This window comes from Eleutherodactylus coqui, chromosome 11 (assembly GCF_035609145.1).
Source record: "Eleutherodactylus coqui strain aEleCoq1 chromosome 11, aEleCoq1.hap1, whole genome shotgun sequence".
Lineage (NCBI taxonomy): Eukaryota > Metazoa > Chordata > Amphibia > Anura > Eleutherodactylidae > Eleutherodactylus > Eleutherodactylus coqui.
In genome coordinates, this window is record NC_089847.1 from 23,336,711 (window position 1) to 23,350,157 (window position 13,447).

General features: G+C 43.6%; 1 protein-coding gene across 1 annotated transcript in view; it reads left to right on the forward strand.

The window, feature by feature from the left end:
• AP1G1 (adaptor related protein complex 1 subunit gamma 1) overlaps positions 1-13,447 on the forward strand; it is a 49,040-nt gene that overhangs the window by 23,515 nt on the left and 12,078 nt on the right. Inside the window, exons 4-14 of the mRNA XM_066582555.1 lie at positions 3,576-3,717; positions 4,094-4,190; positions 4,553-4,629; positions 7,495-7,590; positions 8,129-8,209; positions 9,255-9,353; positions 10,884-10,939; positions 11,059-11,172; positions 11,455-11,595; positions 11,679-11,733; positions 13,094-13,216. Of these exons, the coding sequence (XP_066438652.1) occupies positions 3,576-3,717; positions 4,094-4,190; positions 4,553-4,629; positions 7,495-7,590; positions 8,129-8,209; positions 9,255-9,353; positions 10,884-10,939; positions 11,059-11,172; positions 11,455-11,595; positions 11,679-11,733; positions 13,094-13,216 (1,081 nt within the window). The remainder of the gene's footprint in view (positions 1-3,575; positions 3,718-4,093; positions 4,191-4,552; positions 4,630-7,494; positions 7,591-8,128; positions 8,210-9,254; positions 9,354-10,883; positions 10,940-11,058; positions 11,173-11,454; positions 11,596-11,678; positions 11,734-13,093; positions 13,217-13,447) is intronic.

Sequence of the window (13,447 nt, forward strand, 5' to 3'; positions counted from 1 at the left end):
GCATAAGGGGCCCCAGTGTTACCCGATGGCAGATGCTAGAAGGAAGGATCATCGTCTCCATGACAAAGACAATGCAGTATTCAACTCCGGTGAAACCAAAACCCAGTGTAGGTGAGATGGAATAGGTGTGAGAGCCGTTCCCCCGAGCTCTGTGGTCACCTTATCACCTGCCTGCATGAAGCCGACTGTTCCGTATTCTGCATTTGCCTCTATTTTCCATCCATTGTATAAATATCCTCTAATTTGTGTAAAGGGATAAACGTCTCCTCATCCTTTTATCTCGGTTATACAATTGTTTACTGTAGGGGTGATCTCATTCTATGTGGGTGGGATGAAGAAAACAGAATAACAGCTGAGTAATGGCTCACATTCATGGCCTCGGCTGTGCTGTGGCTCAGAGCTGAACATCTGTTAAAGGGGTACCGCTGGGATGTGCCGTCACATAGGGTCTGTTTAGACAGGTCAACGTTCGCTTGTGCAGACTGCTTATACAGGCAGATATGTTGTTGACTCGTTCAAACGAGAAGTCGTTCAGGTGTTCCCATTTGCTGCATAAGTAAATAATCGGTATTTAAACTAAACAATAAGCGAACAAGCCAACGATTATTTTTATGCCTGCATGAAGTCAAGAACAAGCGAAAAGTGAACACTGTATCATCCGATAGTTGGCTGCGCTTAGAATGAACGATTTTCGTTTACTTTCGCTCATTTGAACAATCCCCACTGGTCCTAAAAATGAAGCAGCCGCAGTACTATTTAAAGGGGGCTATCTGGGGTGGGAAAACTATGCCCACTCTAGTGCTGGTACCTCCACAGGTCACATGGTAGGATATCTGCCTCTCGTCTTTTGGTGGTGGCATCAGAGCAGGGTGTTGACTGTCCAGTTTATTTTGATAACTAAGCCAGACCCTCTTCTCCATCTCTTTATCAGCCGTGAAGGGGGCTGGCTTAGTTATCGAAATGCGACAGTCGTCTGCAATAACGTCGCCAATGGTAGAGCGGAGGAAGACTGTATACCATGTGACCCAATGTCAGAACCGGACCAGAAGTGGAAGAAGAGCCAGCACCGCTAGCCCCAGACAGTATAGTGTGTTTTTGTTATCCCATCTCTAGAGATTGGAATGCTGAACATTGGTGGCAGTGGGGCGAGCAGAGACATGTAATCCAAAAATATCATATACCCACGCTCCCGTCTTCCATTGTTTGTGGTCACATGTCTGGTTGCGCATATAATCGCCGCAGCCAGTGAAATGCCCAGTATTGGAACATCATCAGTGAAGTTATACACACAGGTCTGGGCCTCTCAATTACTAGCCCATGTGACCTGCGTACAGGACACACCAGGGCCAATAGACCCAGTGATGTCTTGTGATGTTGCCTGTGGCACCATGGTGAGTAGATTTTATAAATAATTGTTTTGGGGGGATGTTTAATTGTAAAAAATAAATAGGAAAACATCTTTTTAATTTTGTTTGCCCACTGGGCACTTTTGGATTCTGTTTATTGGGCATAATTGCTTCCTAAAGTGTGTCCAAATGTCCTATTGAAAGCATCCTCTTAGGAGTTTTTGGATGCTTCTGTAAAATATTTTCTTGAATGTTCCTTTTGTAAAATAATTTGCAAGAACAAATTTCTTATTTCTACATTCTGTGGATTTGTCTGTGTAAGGTTGTCTGTACACGGCTGCACGCGGAATTCGACCCTGTGCCCTACCGGCAACCCCAGCGTACCTGTCCAATGGTCTTCTAATCTGTACTGCGGATGGCCCAGCCGGGACACATGCGCAGTACAGATTATGCCGCGCCATTACTACTGGGGGTATGTCAAAAGCAAAAGAAAAGTCAAAGATGCTATTGGATGCTTACAAGATGAAAATGGTGAATTGGTTAAGAATAATGTTGAGAAGGCCGAACTTTTAAATTCCTATTTTGTATCAGTTTTCTCTCAGAAAGTAGATGTAATATCAACTGATCTTCCCTGTGCTATAGGGGGAATAAGAGAATGCAGGCTATCTATAAGCAGAGAGATGGTGAGGGAACACTTAGCTAACTTAAATGAATTCAAGTCTCAAGGTCCAAATGAATGTTAGTATCACCGACTGGGTTGTTCAAGAAAATGTGGTATATATAGTTTTTCTTGACTTTAGTAAAGCATTTGACACAGTATCTCACACCATACTTATTGAAAAAATTACCAAATATGGGATTGACAAGGCAACCGTTAGGTGGATTCACAACTGACTGAGTGATTGTACTCAGAGTGGTCATAAATGGCTGCACATCCAAGTAGAAGAATGTATCAAGTGGGGTACCACAAGGCTCTGTCCTGGGCCTAGTGTTGTTCAGCATTTTTATAAATTATCTGGAGAAGGGAATTGATGGTAAACTGATCAAATTTGCTGATGATACAAAGCTAGGAGGATTAGCTAACACTAGGGAAGAGAGAGGATTCAAAAAGATCTAGAAAAGCTTGCACGGTGGGCAGCGACTAACAGAATGGTATTTACCAAGGAGAAATGCAAAGTCCTACATCTGGGCAAGAAAAATGAAGAAAGTACATACAGAATGGGAGGAATTGAGCTAAGCAGCACATGTGAAAAAGACTTGGGTATACTAATAGATCATAGACTGAACATGAGTCAACAATGTGATGCAGCAGCCAAAAAGGCAAACACAATTCTGGGATGTATTAAGAGAAGCATAGAGTCTAGATCACGTGAGATAATTATCCCCCTCTACTCTTCCTTAGTCAGACCTCATCTGGAATACTGTGTCCAGTTCTGGGCACCCCACTTTAAAAAAGACATAGACAAGCTGGAGCAAGTTCAGAGAAGTGTTACCAAGATGGTGAGCGGTCTGCAAATCATGTCCTGTGAGGAACGGTTAAAGGATGTGGGAATGTTTAGCTTGCAAAAAAGAAGGCTGAGAGGATTCTTAATAGCTGTCTACAAATATCTGAGGGGCTGTCACAGTGCAGAGGGATCAGCCCTATTCCCATTTGCACAAGGAAAGACTAGAAGCAATGGGATGAAACTGAAAGGCAGGAGACACAGATTAGATATTAGAAAAAAAACTTTCTGACAGTGAGGGTAATGAAAGAGTGGAACAGGTTACCACGGGAGGTGGTGAGTTCTCCTTCAATGGAAGTGTTCAAACAAAGGCTGGACAGATGTCTGTCTGGGATGATTTAGTGAATCCTGCACTGAGCAGGGGGTTTGGACCAGATGACCCTGGAGGTCCCTTCCAACTCTACCATTCTATGATGCGGATCCTGCAACCTTTCCGCAATGAGGATTGCGGAAGGTGAGCGGGACGGATGGCTTCCATTGCATGGTAGCCGTACAGAATCGCAGCATGCTGTGATTTCTTCTTCACAAGCGGAAAATCACAATCTATTTTCGCTCTTCTAGAGGAAATCGCCTTTTGCCATAGCATGCTACAGGCGGCGTTTACTGCAGAATCCGGAGGCGGACACCCACTCCAGATTCTGCAATGCAAATCTGCCCGTGTGTAGGCGGCCAGAAGCGGATCTAGCGCCGTCCGGTTTGTGTAACCTGTTACTTCTTTCTCTCGTAGTGACCTGAATCACAGCACTCAGTATGTGCAGGGTCTGGCACTGTGCACATTGGGTTGCATGGGATCCTCTGAGATGTGCAGAGACTTGGCGGGAGAGGTAGAGAAACTTCTGAAGACGTCCAACTCCTACCTGCGCAAAAAGGTAAACTTATAAAGCGCTTGTCACCTGGTTTAGACTACGCAGGTATTGAAGAAGGGTTTTTGTGGAAAAGTATACAAATCCAACTGTGTCTAGTCTGGGAGTTTTACAGCTGCTGGAGATTCTCAGCTTGGAGTTCTACTCTAGTAAGGAACCTTTATAGGGGTGATTAACTCCTAAATTCTCACTGGAAACCGTGAATTTGGGCGATCATCGTCCCGTGTAAATGCTAACACTGATAGAGCACTGAGCCATAGTTGGCCGGTAGCTCACGGGACGGCTGTTGGGTGCTTATTTGCCGGACGGTCGTCCCGTTTGAGGGTACCTTTTTGGGAATGTATAATTCTTAATGCCATGTGTTCTGCATATGTCTTTGCAGGCCGCATTATGTGCTGTTCACGTCATCAGGAAGGTCCCAGAGCTTATGGAAATGTTTTTACCTGCTACGAAAAACCTGCTGAATGAGAAAAATCACGGTGCGTATCAAGCATGTTACGATGTCTTTTGATGTTTGGTGATGCCCTCTTGACCACATTCCTACTTTCTGTAATATCCCTCTAACTCTCTGTTCACACTTGTGTCGGAGGCTCCATTTAGGGTCTCCGGCACAGATTTGTCCCGAGATCCGGGATAAAATATTGCAGCAAGCCACAGGGTGTGATAGAAACCAGATATATTGTATAATAGTCAATAGGATCTGGTGAGTTTCATCATAAGACGGGTTTGTTCTCTTCAGTGATACGGTTTACTGATAACGGAAAATGGAAACCCAAGCGCCAATGTGAACAGTGTGTAACTTCCATCTTTGTTAATTTAATGCCTATTCTCTATACTACAGGCGTTCTGCATACCTCCGTGGTGCTCCTAACAGAGATGTGCGAGAGAAGCCCTGACATGCTAACACATTTTAGGAAGGTAGGATTTTATGGTCTTTATTTCCCATCTTGGACACCCTTAGGTCCTTTCCTCCTAAAGACATTGGGATTTAACCTGAAGTTCGTTGCAGTGAAATGTGCTAAAATTTCGTAAAAGGCAAAACACCTCTTAATAAATTTGGTGTATTTTGGTCTGTCAGAGCCAATAAATGAAATCTATGCATATGAGCGGGCGGAGATCTGTGCTGCTTTTTGCAACATTTTCTGGCTTTAAATTTAATGTTGTTGACTGTTCCCACTTTTCTCGACAATTTTTGAAAGTCGCCAATGTGACACATTCCATAATTTGTTACACTTTTTTTTTTTTTTTTAAATGCCACGAAACTGGTGCAGATCAGCTAATAAACTTTCCCTATTGTATTTAAAGGGGTGGCCTGTTTTGGAGAATCCACTTCCGCTTTGAACTACTGCCACTGTAAGATTGCCTATTGAAAACAAAGCTGTCTTTGACATCCCTTGATTACAATAGGTCCTTTGTTATGCCAAGTCCTGCTGTCCAAATGCTCATTTGGAGGCTCACAGTTTAAAACTCCCAATATCTCCTTCCTCTGCATCACCAAATATATTCTGATATCCACAACATGAGGGGAGTGTGCTTTTAGATGTGTGTTTTTACCCTAATTTACTGGAATCTGGAGGATTGCCTTTTTTACGTAGTTACATTTTTTATAGAATGACTTCAGCAGTGTTTTATGACCCTTCTACATACACAGCCTCACAGAGAAAAGGCCACACCATGTAGAAATGAGACCAGCTCAATACACAAATTAAAGGTAACCAGTCACTGGCTATGAGCATCATTAACTAAGTTATGGTACCTATAGGGCAGGTTCCCAGGAGCCTCGGGAGGTATATTTTATACAAACTCATCTGTGTGTGCCTGATCTGTCACCTCTCAGTCAGCATGCGGACTATGCAGCGGACTCAAAGCTGCAGGCTGTGCATGCACACGTCCATAGAATTCAATGGCAGTCTGGAGCTTTGAGTCCAATGCATGATCCACACGCTGCCTGTCGGGAGTGACCGCATGAGCATTAGGAGGTGGGTAGGTGTGATAAATACCTCCCCAGGCTCCTGAAAACCTGCCCTATGAGCATCATAACTTAGTTTATGGTGCTTGCAGTCTGTTACAAGTTCCCTTTACGTTCTGAATAATCAGTTTTAAAGGGCCATTCCGGCGAAAAATAATTTTTCCATCCCTGTACCACTCACTCGCTCCAATGCCTGTCACACTCTGGATGTCTACTATGTATAGGATTAGTGAAATTAAACCTCCCAGCACTGACTTTTAGTGAAAAAGTCACCCATTGGTGGTACTGTAGCTGTGAAAATAATGCCAGAAAATGTTCGGCGAGAGCCCCTTGGTTTTCAACAACGCTTTCTATTTGCAAAACCCCCTTTTCCCACCATTAAACGAAGTAAGTGAGCTTTAAGCCCTACAACGTGCCAACGAAGGCTGTCCTTCAGATCTGACACTAATTTAAGGTCTGCCATAGCGCCACCTATTAGTAAAAAAATAAAAAATGTATAACTGGCGAGCACATTGTCTGAAGTGGCTGTTGTCCAAAGTTTGTCTCATTTGATTAGAAGAACGCCCTCCAGAGGCTTCTGAGTTGGGGAGGTTTCATTTCTCTAAACCTGTATACTGTAGGTACTTCCATGCAGTGCTGCCTCCTCTTTATTACTTATCGGGCACCATCTTGATGCAGAGATATGTCTCTGTTTTCTCTTTCAGTATTGTGTGTTGTCAATCTCATGATGCATCAGTACAGTATCTCATGAACCGCTAGAGCCTGTACCATCTCTGCCTGCAGGGAGGACAGTACCATTTCTTTCTGTATACTATATTCTCCTAAATAAGGTACAGATCATAGGTATACAGTCAGGAGGAGGAGTTGTATAATTGTAACAGGAAATTCTTAACATCAGCAGTAACTGTGATAGGAGTTTGTGTCCCCCTCTAAAGAGCTTGTGTGGGGAAAATGCCATTGGGTATTCTCTGAAGACATGGTAGTGTGATGGGCTGCCACATGTCAACATAACGGCATGCCGTCCATGTGCCTCTGATACATACTACAGGGGATTGGCTGTTGATGCTGATGGCACCCCAAACCATGACTCCAAGTTGACAAGCTGTTTGGTGCTCCAAAATTTTGGAAGTATCAGCTGAATTGCTAAGTCTCCTCCAGACCCTCGCTCGGTAATCCTCATTCAGACAGAATCTTTATTCGTCATATATGGGTGAACATACCCTTAAAGTTGCATGATGCCACCACAAAGTCCTGATGGTGCGGCCTTTACTCTGTGATGCAAAGTGTTTGCCACAAGAAACCTGAAAAAATGTTAGTTTCTCGTTAGACTTGTCGGCCATATATAAGACTCTGGGATTGTACTGCTTGTAATGTTTTATGCCTGTTGCGTCATGTGAGAACGGCATGGCTCTGCTGTTCGCCCTTCCTAACACCTGCTTCCTATCTTTTGCTCTCTGCCTTTTTGGGATCCTGCTGTTTGTTAGAATGAGAAGGTAAGAAGCATCCTAAGTTGTCTTCATATTTGTTCCCAAATACCTATGTAATCATACAAATACAATCTTCCCTTTAAATGTCTCTTATGACTAAACTTTCCCCTTTCCATTGATTTATAACGCTGCTCGTCTCTTGTACTTTGTGATGCTGTTGCACCACCCGGTCTGTGTAATTCTGCCTCCAGGGGCCGTCGTAGCTGTAGAGCCTGCAATACATCAGTGTAAATTTTAGTGTCCAGTTTGTATAAGTGCCAGTATTTTGTCCGCGTCTCGTCAGAGAGCATTATACTGCGGTGCTAACGGTGTCCTCCTTCTCCGCAGCTTGTTCCCCAGCTAGTTCGTATCCTTAAGAATCTCATCATGTCGGGGTATTCTCCTGAGCACGACGTATCTGGCATCAGTGACCCTTTCTTACAGGTGAGCGTATATCCTATCTCCCTGTCCTATTCTGTAGTACACGGAGCCTCGCAGTATGTGAGATGTAGGCTTCAACAAGCCATATGGTAAAACTGCACAATCAACGACATTTCAGCTATTTTCTATAGGGGGGAAAAAAGTTGAAAGTAACTTTTTTGTTTTTGGCAAAACTTCTGATGGTGTTGTGCTATTTATTCCCCATGGGTAACAGTGGAAATAAGTTTGCGACCATTATTCTTCTCCACTTTGTGCGCAACCTCTGGTTCCCTGTAGCCTGAATCTTAAAGGGATCCCCATTCCAATGGTGCAACCTCATTAATATATCCACGATGCAGCAGCTGCTATCTGACTTGGCTGCCACAACAGTTACATCTCATACTTGCACAAAAGCAGCATCATGCACTTTTCTCGTTCTGAACTCAGCATGGCACAAGTTGCTTAGTTCTAGTGCAAGTAAATTGCTCTTTTTTTTGTACACCTCTACTCTAAAGAAAAAGCATCTGATTTCTTTTACATTTCAATGCTATTTTTCTTTTAGGTCCGGATACTGCGACTTCTCAGGATTCTTGGTCGAAATGATGATGACTCAAGTGAAGCAATGAATGATATCCTGGCACAGGTGTGTAGATGTAGTAGAGTTACTGTGCTTTTTAAAGGGGGTTTTCTGGCGGCAGTTATTGATGACCTCTTTAGCTGATTGGCTAGGGTGCACTGCTCAGGATCATGACCAATCGGTCATTTGGGCGTCCACCGGCAAAATACACAGGGTACAGAGCAGAAGCTGATGCTCCGACCTCTGTAGTGGCAGGTGCTGATAATTGCAGGGGCAGCTCTCAGTAAAATCAATGAGCTCTGCATCTGCAATTACCAGCGCCCACTGATCAGAAGAGTCTACTTCCGCTCTGCAGCCTGTGTGTTGTAGCACTGACAGCAGGTACATGAGCAGCTGAGCAGTGGATCCTAGCCAATCAGCTATTGATGACTTATCCTTAGAATAGATCCTCCATAACAACTGCCTGGAAAATCCCTTTAAGTATTTCAGAAAGGAAGGAGACGACATCATAAACATTCATCTCAGCTGAGGGTGTGCTTATCCCATGGTGGGGGGACTCAGAAAAGTGAGTGCCACACACCTCTGGTATTGCTCATGTTCTGGGGAAGTAAAGGATCACCTGGGTGCAATCGATATGTTTGATCAACTAGAAAACTTCAAACCTGAAATAGAAGGAAACGGCACTCCCCAAATGGATAAGGGCTACTGTCCACAGGCGGTTTTCCACCGTGTATTACACGTCCGTTGCACGCACGTGTGATATGCAGTGAATGGAGGCAATGAAAGTCAATGGATTTTCATTGTTCCGTGCACACCGGCGTATGGATACAGTGTATCCTTACGCAAGAGAAATAAATCGCTGCATGCACTATTTACCGCCGTATAGTACGCAGCCCTTGATACATTGCGTGCGGGCAGCGTAACGCTTGTCTTTAATCAGTGTCCTTGGATGTTCACAAGTATACAGCTAGTGGATTCTAATTGTGGGCTGTAAACGTAGTAGAAGGCAGATCTCCTTATACATGAGTCTTAATGCATCTGATTCTCAAAAGTATTAAAAAGAAGGCATTACAACTCTTTAGTATTAATATAACGTTACCATCCTTTTCAGGTTGCAACAAACACAGAGACCAGCAAAAATGTTGGAAACGCTATTCTGTATGAAACAGTCTTAACGATCATGGACATAAAGTCAGAAAGCGGCCTGCGGGTGAGTATGTCGGAAATCACTGTGATATTTCTGACACTCTGCTCTTCCTCTGGGCCGTCTTCTCCAGTAATGATGTGACCTTTATTTCCTGTTTATTTTACACGGATCCAACCACTCCTGCACGGTTTCCTCTTATGTAGTACTACTATTTCTCTGGGCTCTTCTCACGCTACATCTTCCAGGCATGATGTAAACTGTTTCTAACAGGAAGATGGAGGACTCGCAGCTTAGGAGTTATGTAATAATGACCACAGAAACAGCCGCACTTCACTGTATGTATTCACTAGACACCTAGCACAAACCACTAATAACTGACTCCCTGTACAGATCTGCGAGTACCACCTGATAGTCTATGCCCATTGAAAAGCATGTCGGTACAAAAGTACCTGCATACATCCGCTGATGTAAGTAAGTTTCTTCTGTATCAGTAGTGCAGTAGGCATCCGTCGTATAATGGAATGGAAGTCCCGAGTGAATGCTGCTCCTATTAAGGCCTCATGAGGCGCAGAGTGTTAAAGCAGCAGAATGCTCTATTAACCAGTAGTGGCCCCTATTAACCAGTAGTGGCCCCTATTGTTTCGAACAGCAGGAAGCTTCCATATGACATATCCCGCCAGTTACGGTAGCCTCAATGTGTTTCAGAGATTACTTTCTCATTTGTCGGGGAGATTAGGTCAGGTGTCTAGTAGATACATACAGTGTTGTCTTATTGGCCATTTACACAGGGTGATTAACTCTCAAAATTCGTACATACTAACACATTTGAGCGAGAATAGTGCGGTGTAAATGCACAGAACTTGTTCACTATTCGTTCAGGCTTTTAGGCTGACTTTTCGGTCCGCTTAAAACCCATCGCTGGCTTCTTGCTCCGTGTAAATGTTTCCTGCTCAGCGCCTCACATAGAAGGTGGAGCGCTGGGGAGAAGCCCGCAATCCAGGGGTGCAGTCGTTCAGTGTAAACTTCATACATGAGTGATTACGGCATTACAACGGTGACCTCACCATTATGATAAAATAATCAAGCTTCGTCCTACGCTCCACATCCTACCGTAGTTATCAATGTTTTTGATAAATATAATTTAAGGGTTTTTTTTTTCTTAATAAGCTGAAATTGTTACATTTCCACCAAGTCTGGACTACACAGCCCTACACCATCTATCAGACCTTTAAGGCATATGCTATTAATATCTCATAGATGTCTAAAGTTGGAATACCCCATTGAGTACTGTAGCTCCTTTTTTAGTTTCTTGCTGTTCATTGCTCCTCCTGTCCGTTCGCTGTGCAAGAAACTACAATACAGCTGCGTTCAGTTGAAGTTGTTCATTCGCGGGAGTGCTGATGTGAAGGGGAAAAAGCCAAGGGCCTTGTCCCTGGAATCAACAAGGATTACAGAATTTAGACGACCTCAATAAGTGCATTGTTAATTACTGGTGCATTAATTAGAAACTTGCATGAGAAGATATTAAGCTTGGCACTTTTTGTATCCTGTGCCTAGTCTAATTTTTTTTTTTTACCATTTTGTTTTCTCCAGGTTTTAGCAATTAATATCCTTGGACGCTTCTTATTAAATAACGATAAGAATATCCGGTGAGTACTTTAGTAAATATTCACATTCTCAGCTGAATTCATGGTGGGCTTGTAGCAGATAATTGAAAGCATTGATAGGGTTTTGATCATCACGATATCTTGTTTGTATTTCATCACAGCTATGTTGCTTTGACATCTCTACTAAAAACTGTACAGACGGACCACAACGCAGTACAGAGGCACCGCAGCACCATTGTGGACTGTTTGAAGGACTTGGACGTCTCCATTAAGAGGTAAGAATAGCTGGACCGTATTCCTTATTCTCCTGATTATTGGATATCCTAGGTGTAGATATCCCGTTATTACCGGTGACTGATTAGGAGATCCTGTGTCGCTTCTGATTAGGTTTAGTTCTGGGATTGTCATATGATGATTTTCTTAGTGATCCATCGACTGAGCTTCACTGCTGATAACCGTAATCTGAACACATCCCAAACTGAGAGAGAAATAGTTGCAGCCGCCTTTTCCATATGATGACTTTTCTGGCTTATTTGGTATAATCCTTTCCCTTCTAGGAGAGCCATGGAACTAAGCTTTGCATTAGTGAACGGCAACAACATCCGAGGTATGATGAAGGAGCTGCTTTACTTTCTTGACTCCTGTGAACCAGAATTTAAAGCCGACTGTGCATCAGGCATCTTCTTAGCAGCTGAGAAGTTAGTAGTATCCGAGGGCCGGAGACGTAAACCGACCTCCACAAAGGGCTGTAGATTTTTATTTTAATTCTTCTTTCTTACAGATATGCTCCCTCAAAGCGGTGGCACATAGACACTATAATGAGAGTCCTCACTACTGTAAGTATTAGTACATTAGGATAACTTTGCCGTTGCGAGGATACTTTCACTCTTAGCGCTTCTGCTGCGGGTGTTCTGTAATGGAAAACTTGCAGCAATTATGTTGTGAATCCGCAGTGGCCGAATTCACTCCTAAATGGTGCAGATTTTGCCACTTTTTTAATTGTAGAAGTCCTGCAGATTTTAACCCTTGTATTTCAGGGGTTGAAATCTGCAGCGTAAATAGATATGCTGTGGATTTAAGATCTGCAGCATTTTTCAAAAGTGCTGCGGATTTGTTGTGGAAATTTTCCATGCCATGTGAAGGGGATTTTAGAAATCTCCACGTGGCTTGTACTATAAACGCTGCAGAACTTCCTTAGCGATTCCTGTACTGTAAATTCAGTACTGCAGTATTTCCACCATGTGTGGCAACTGTTAACCCAGATCTAGAGATGAGCGAGCGTACTCGGAAAAGCACTACTCGCTCGAGTAATTTGCTTTATCCGAGTATCGCTGTGCTCGTCCCTGAAGATTCGGGTGCCGGCACGGAGCGGGGAGCTGCAGGGGAGAGCGGGGAGGAACGGAGGTAAGATCTTTCTCTCCCTCTCTCCCGCCCGCTCTCCCCTGCTCCCCGCTGCGACTCACCTGTCAGCCGCAGCGGCACCCGAATCTTTAGCCCCGAGCACAGCGATACTCGGATAAAGCCAATTACTCGAGCGAGTAGTGCTTTTCCGAGTACGCTCGCTCATCTCTACCCAGATCCCATTTAATTTTCTTTTCTTTTTACCCCAAGCCATATACCTCGCAGTATATATTTTACTTAACCCTTTCCAATCCCCCCTGTCTGACCTCTGAAGACAGTATGATTTTAAGGCTGTACAGCTCTGATGTTGCTAGACATCCGTCGGGGTTCTCTTACTGTGTATTGCCAGCCTCTCTGCTGTCGGAGCCTATCCAACTTGTCACCTCATGCAGTACTGGCTTTAGCCAGCATATAGCGCTGTTCTATAACAGCAGAAAAAGAGTAAGCCCCCCCAGGAAAACCAGGATACAAATTGGATTGGAAAGGGTTAATGCACAATTCTGTGTAACAAAAAAAATTGTTCTGATGTGTACCACCTTGGCAGAGGTCAAAATGGACACTCCAAACGCCTTTTTTTGGGTGAATCTAATCCTATAGATACCAAAAATGTGTCATTTTTACCGGACTCATGGTGTATTTAGCAGATGTACACTGCAGACCTAGTGTGAAAGCCCTCTCGTTCCATTGTTTGTTGCTGTCTTTTGTTTAACAATTTGTATTCAAATGGAACTAAAAATAAGACCTTCTGCTTGGCAACATCTACTAATGTGATTTTTCTTCATTTTGTACTTGCAGGCTGGAAGCTACGTGCGGGATGACGCAGTTCCTAATTTAATTCAGCTGATCACTAATAGCAATGAGATGCATGAATATACTGTACAGAAACTCTATAAAGCTATTCAGGATGACATTTCTCAGGTAAGCGGCCATGATCCCACCGAGAAGAATCCACCACTGGCTGCTGGCTGGAAAGCGGGGAAACCTGAAGTGCTCATGTCTTCTGCACTAATAATAAGCAGAGAAAATCTAGGAGTTCTGATTTCTGACAGCCTCAAAATGAGTCCACAGTGCAGTCAGGAGCAAAAAAGCAAGTAGAATGCTCCGTTGCATAGCTAGAGGTATAAACCAGCAGAAAGAGGGAGATTGTGA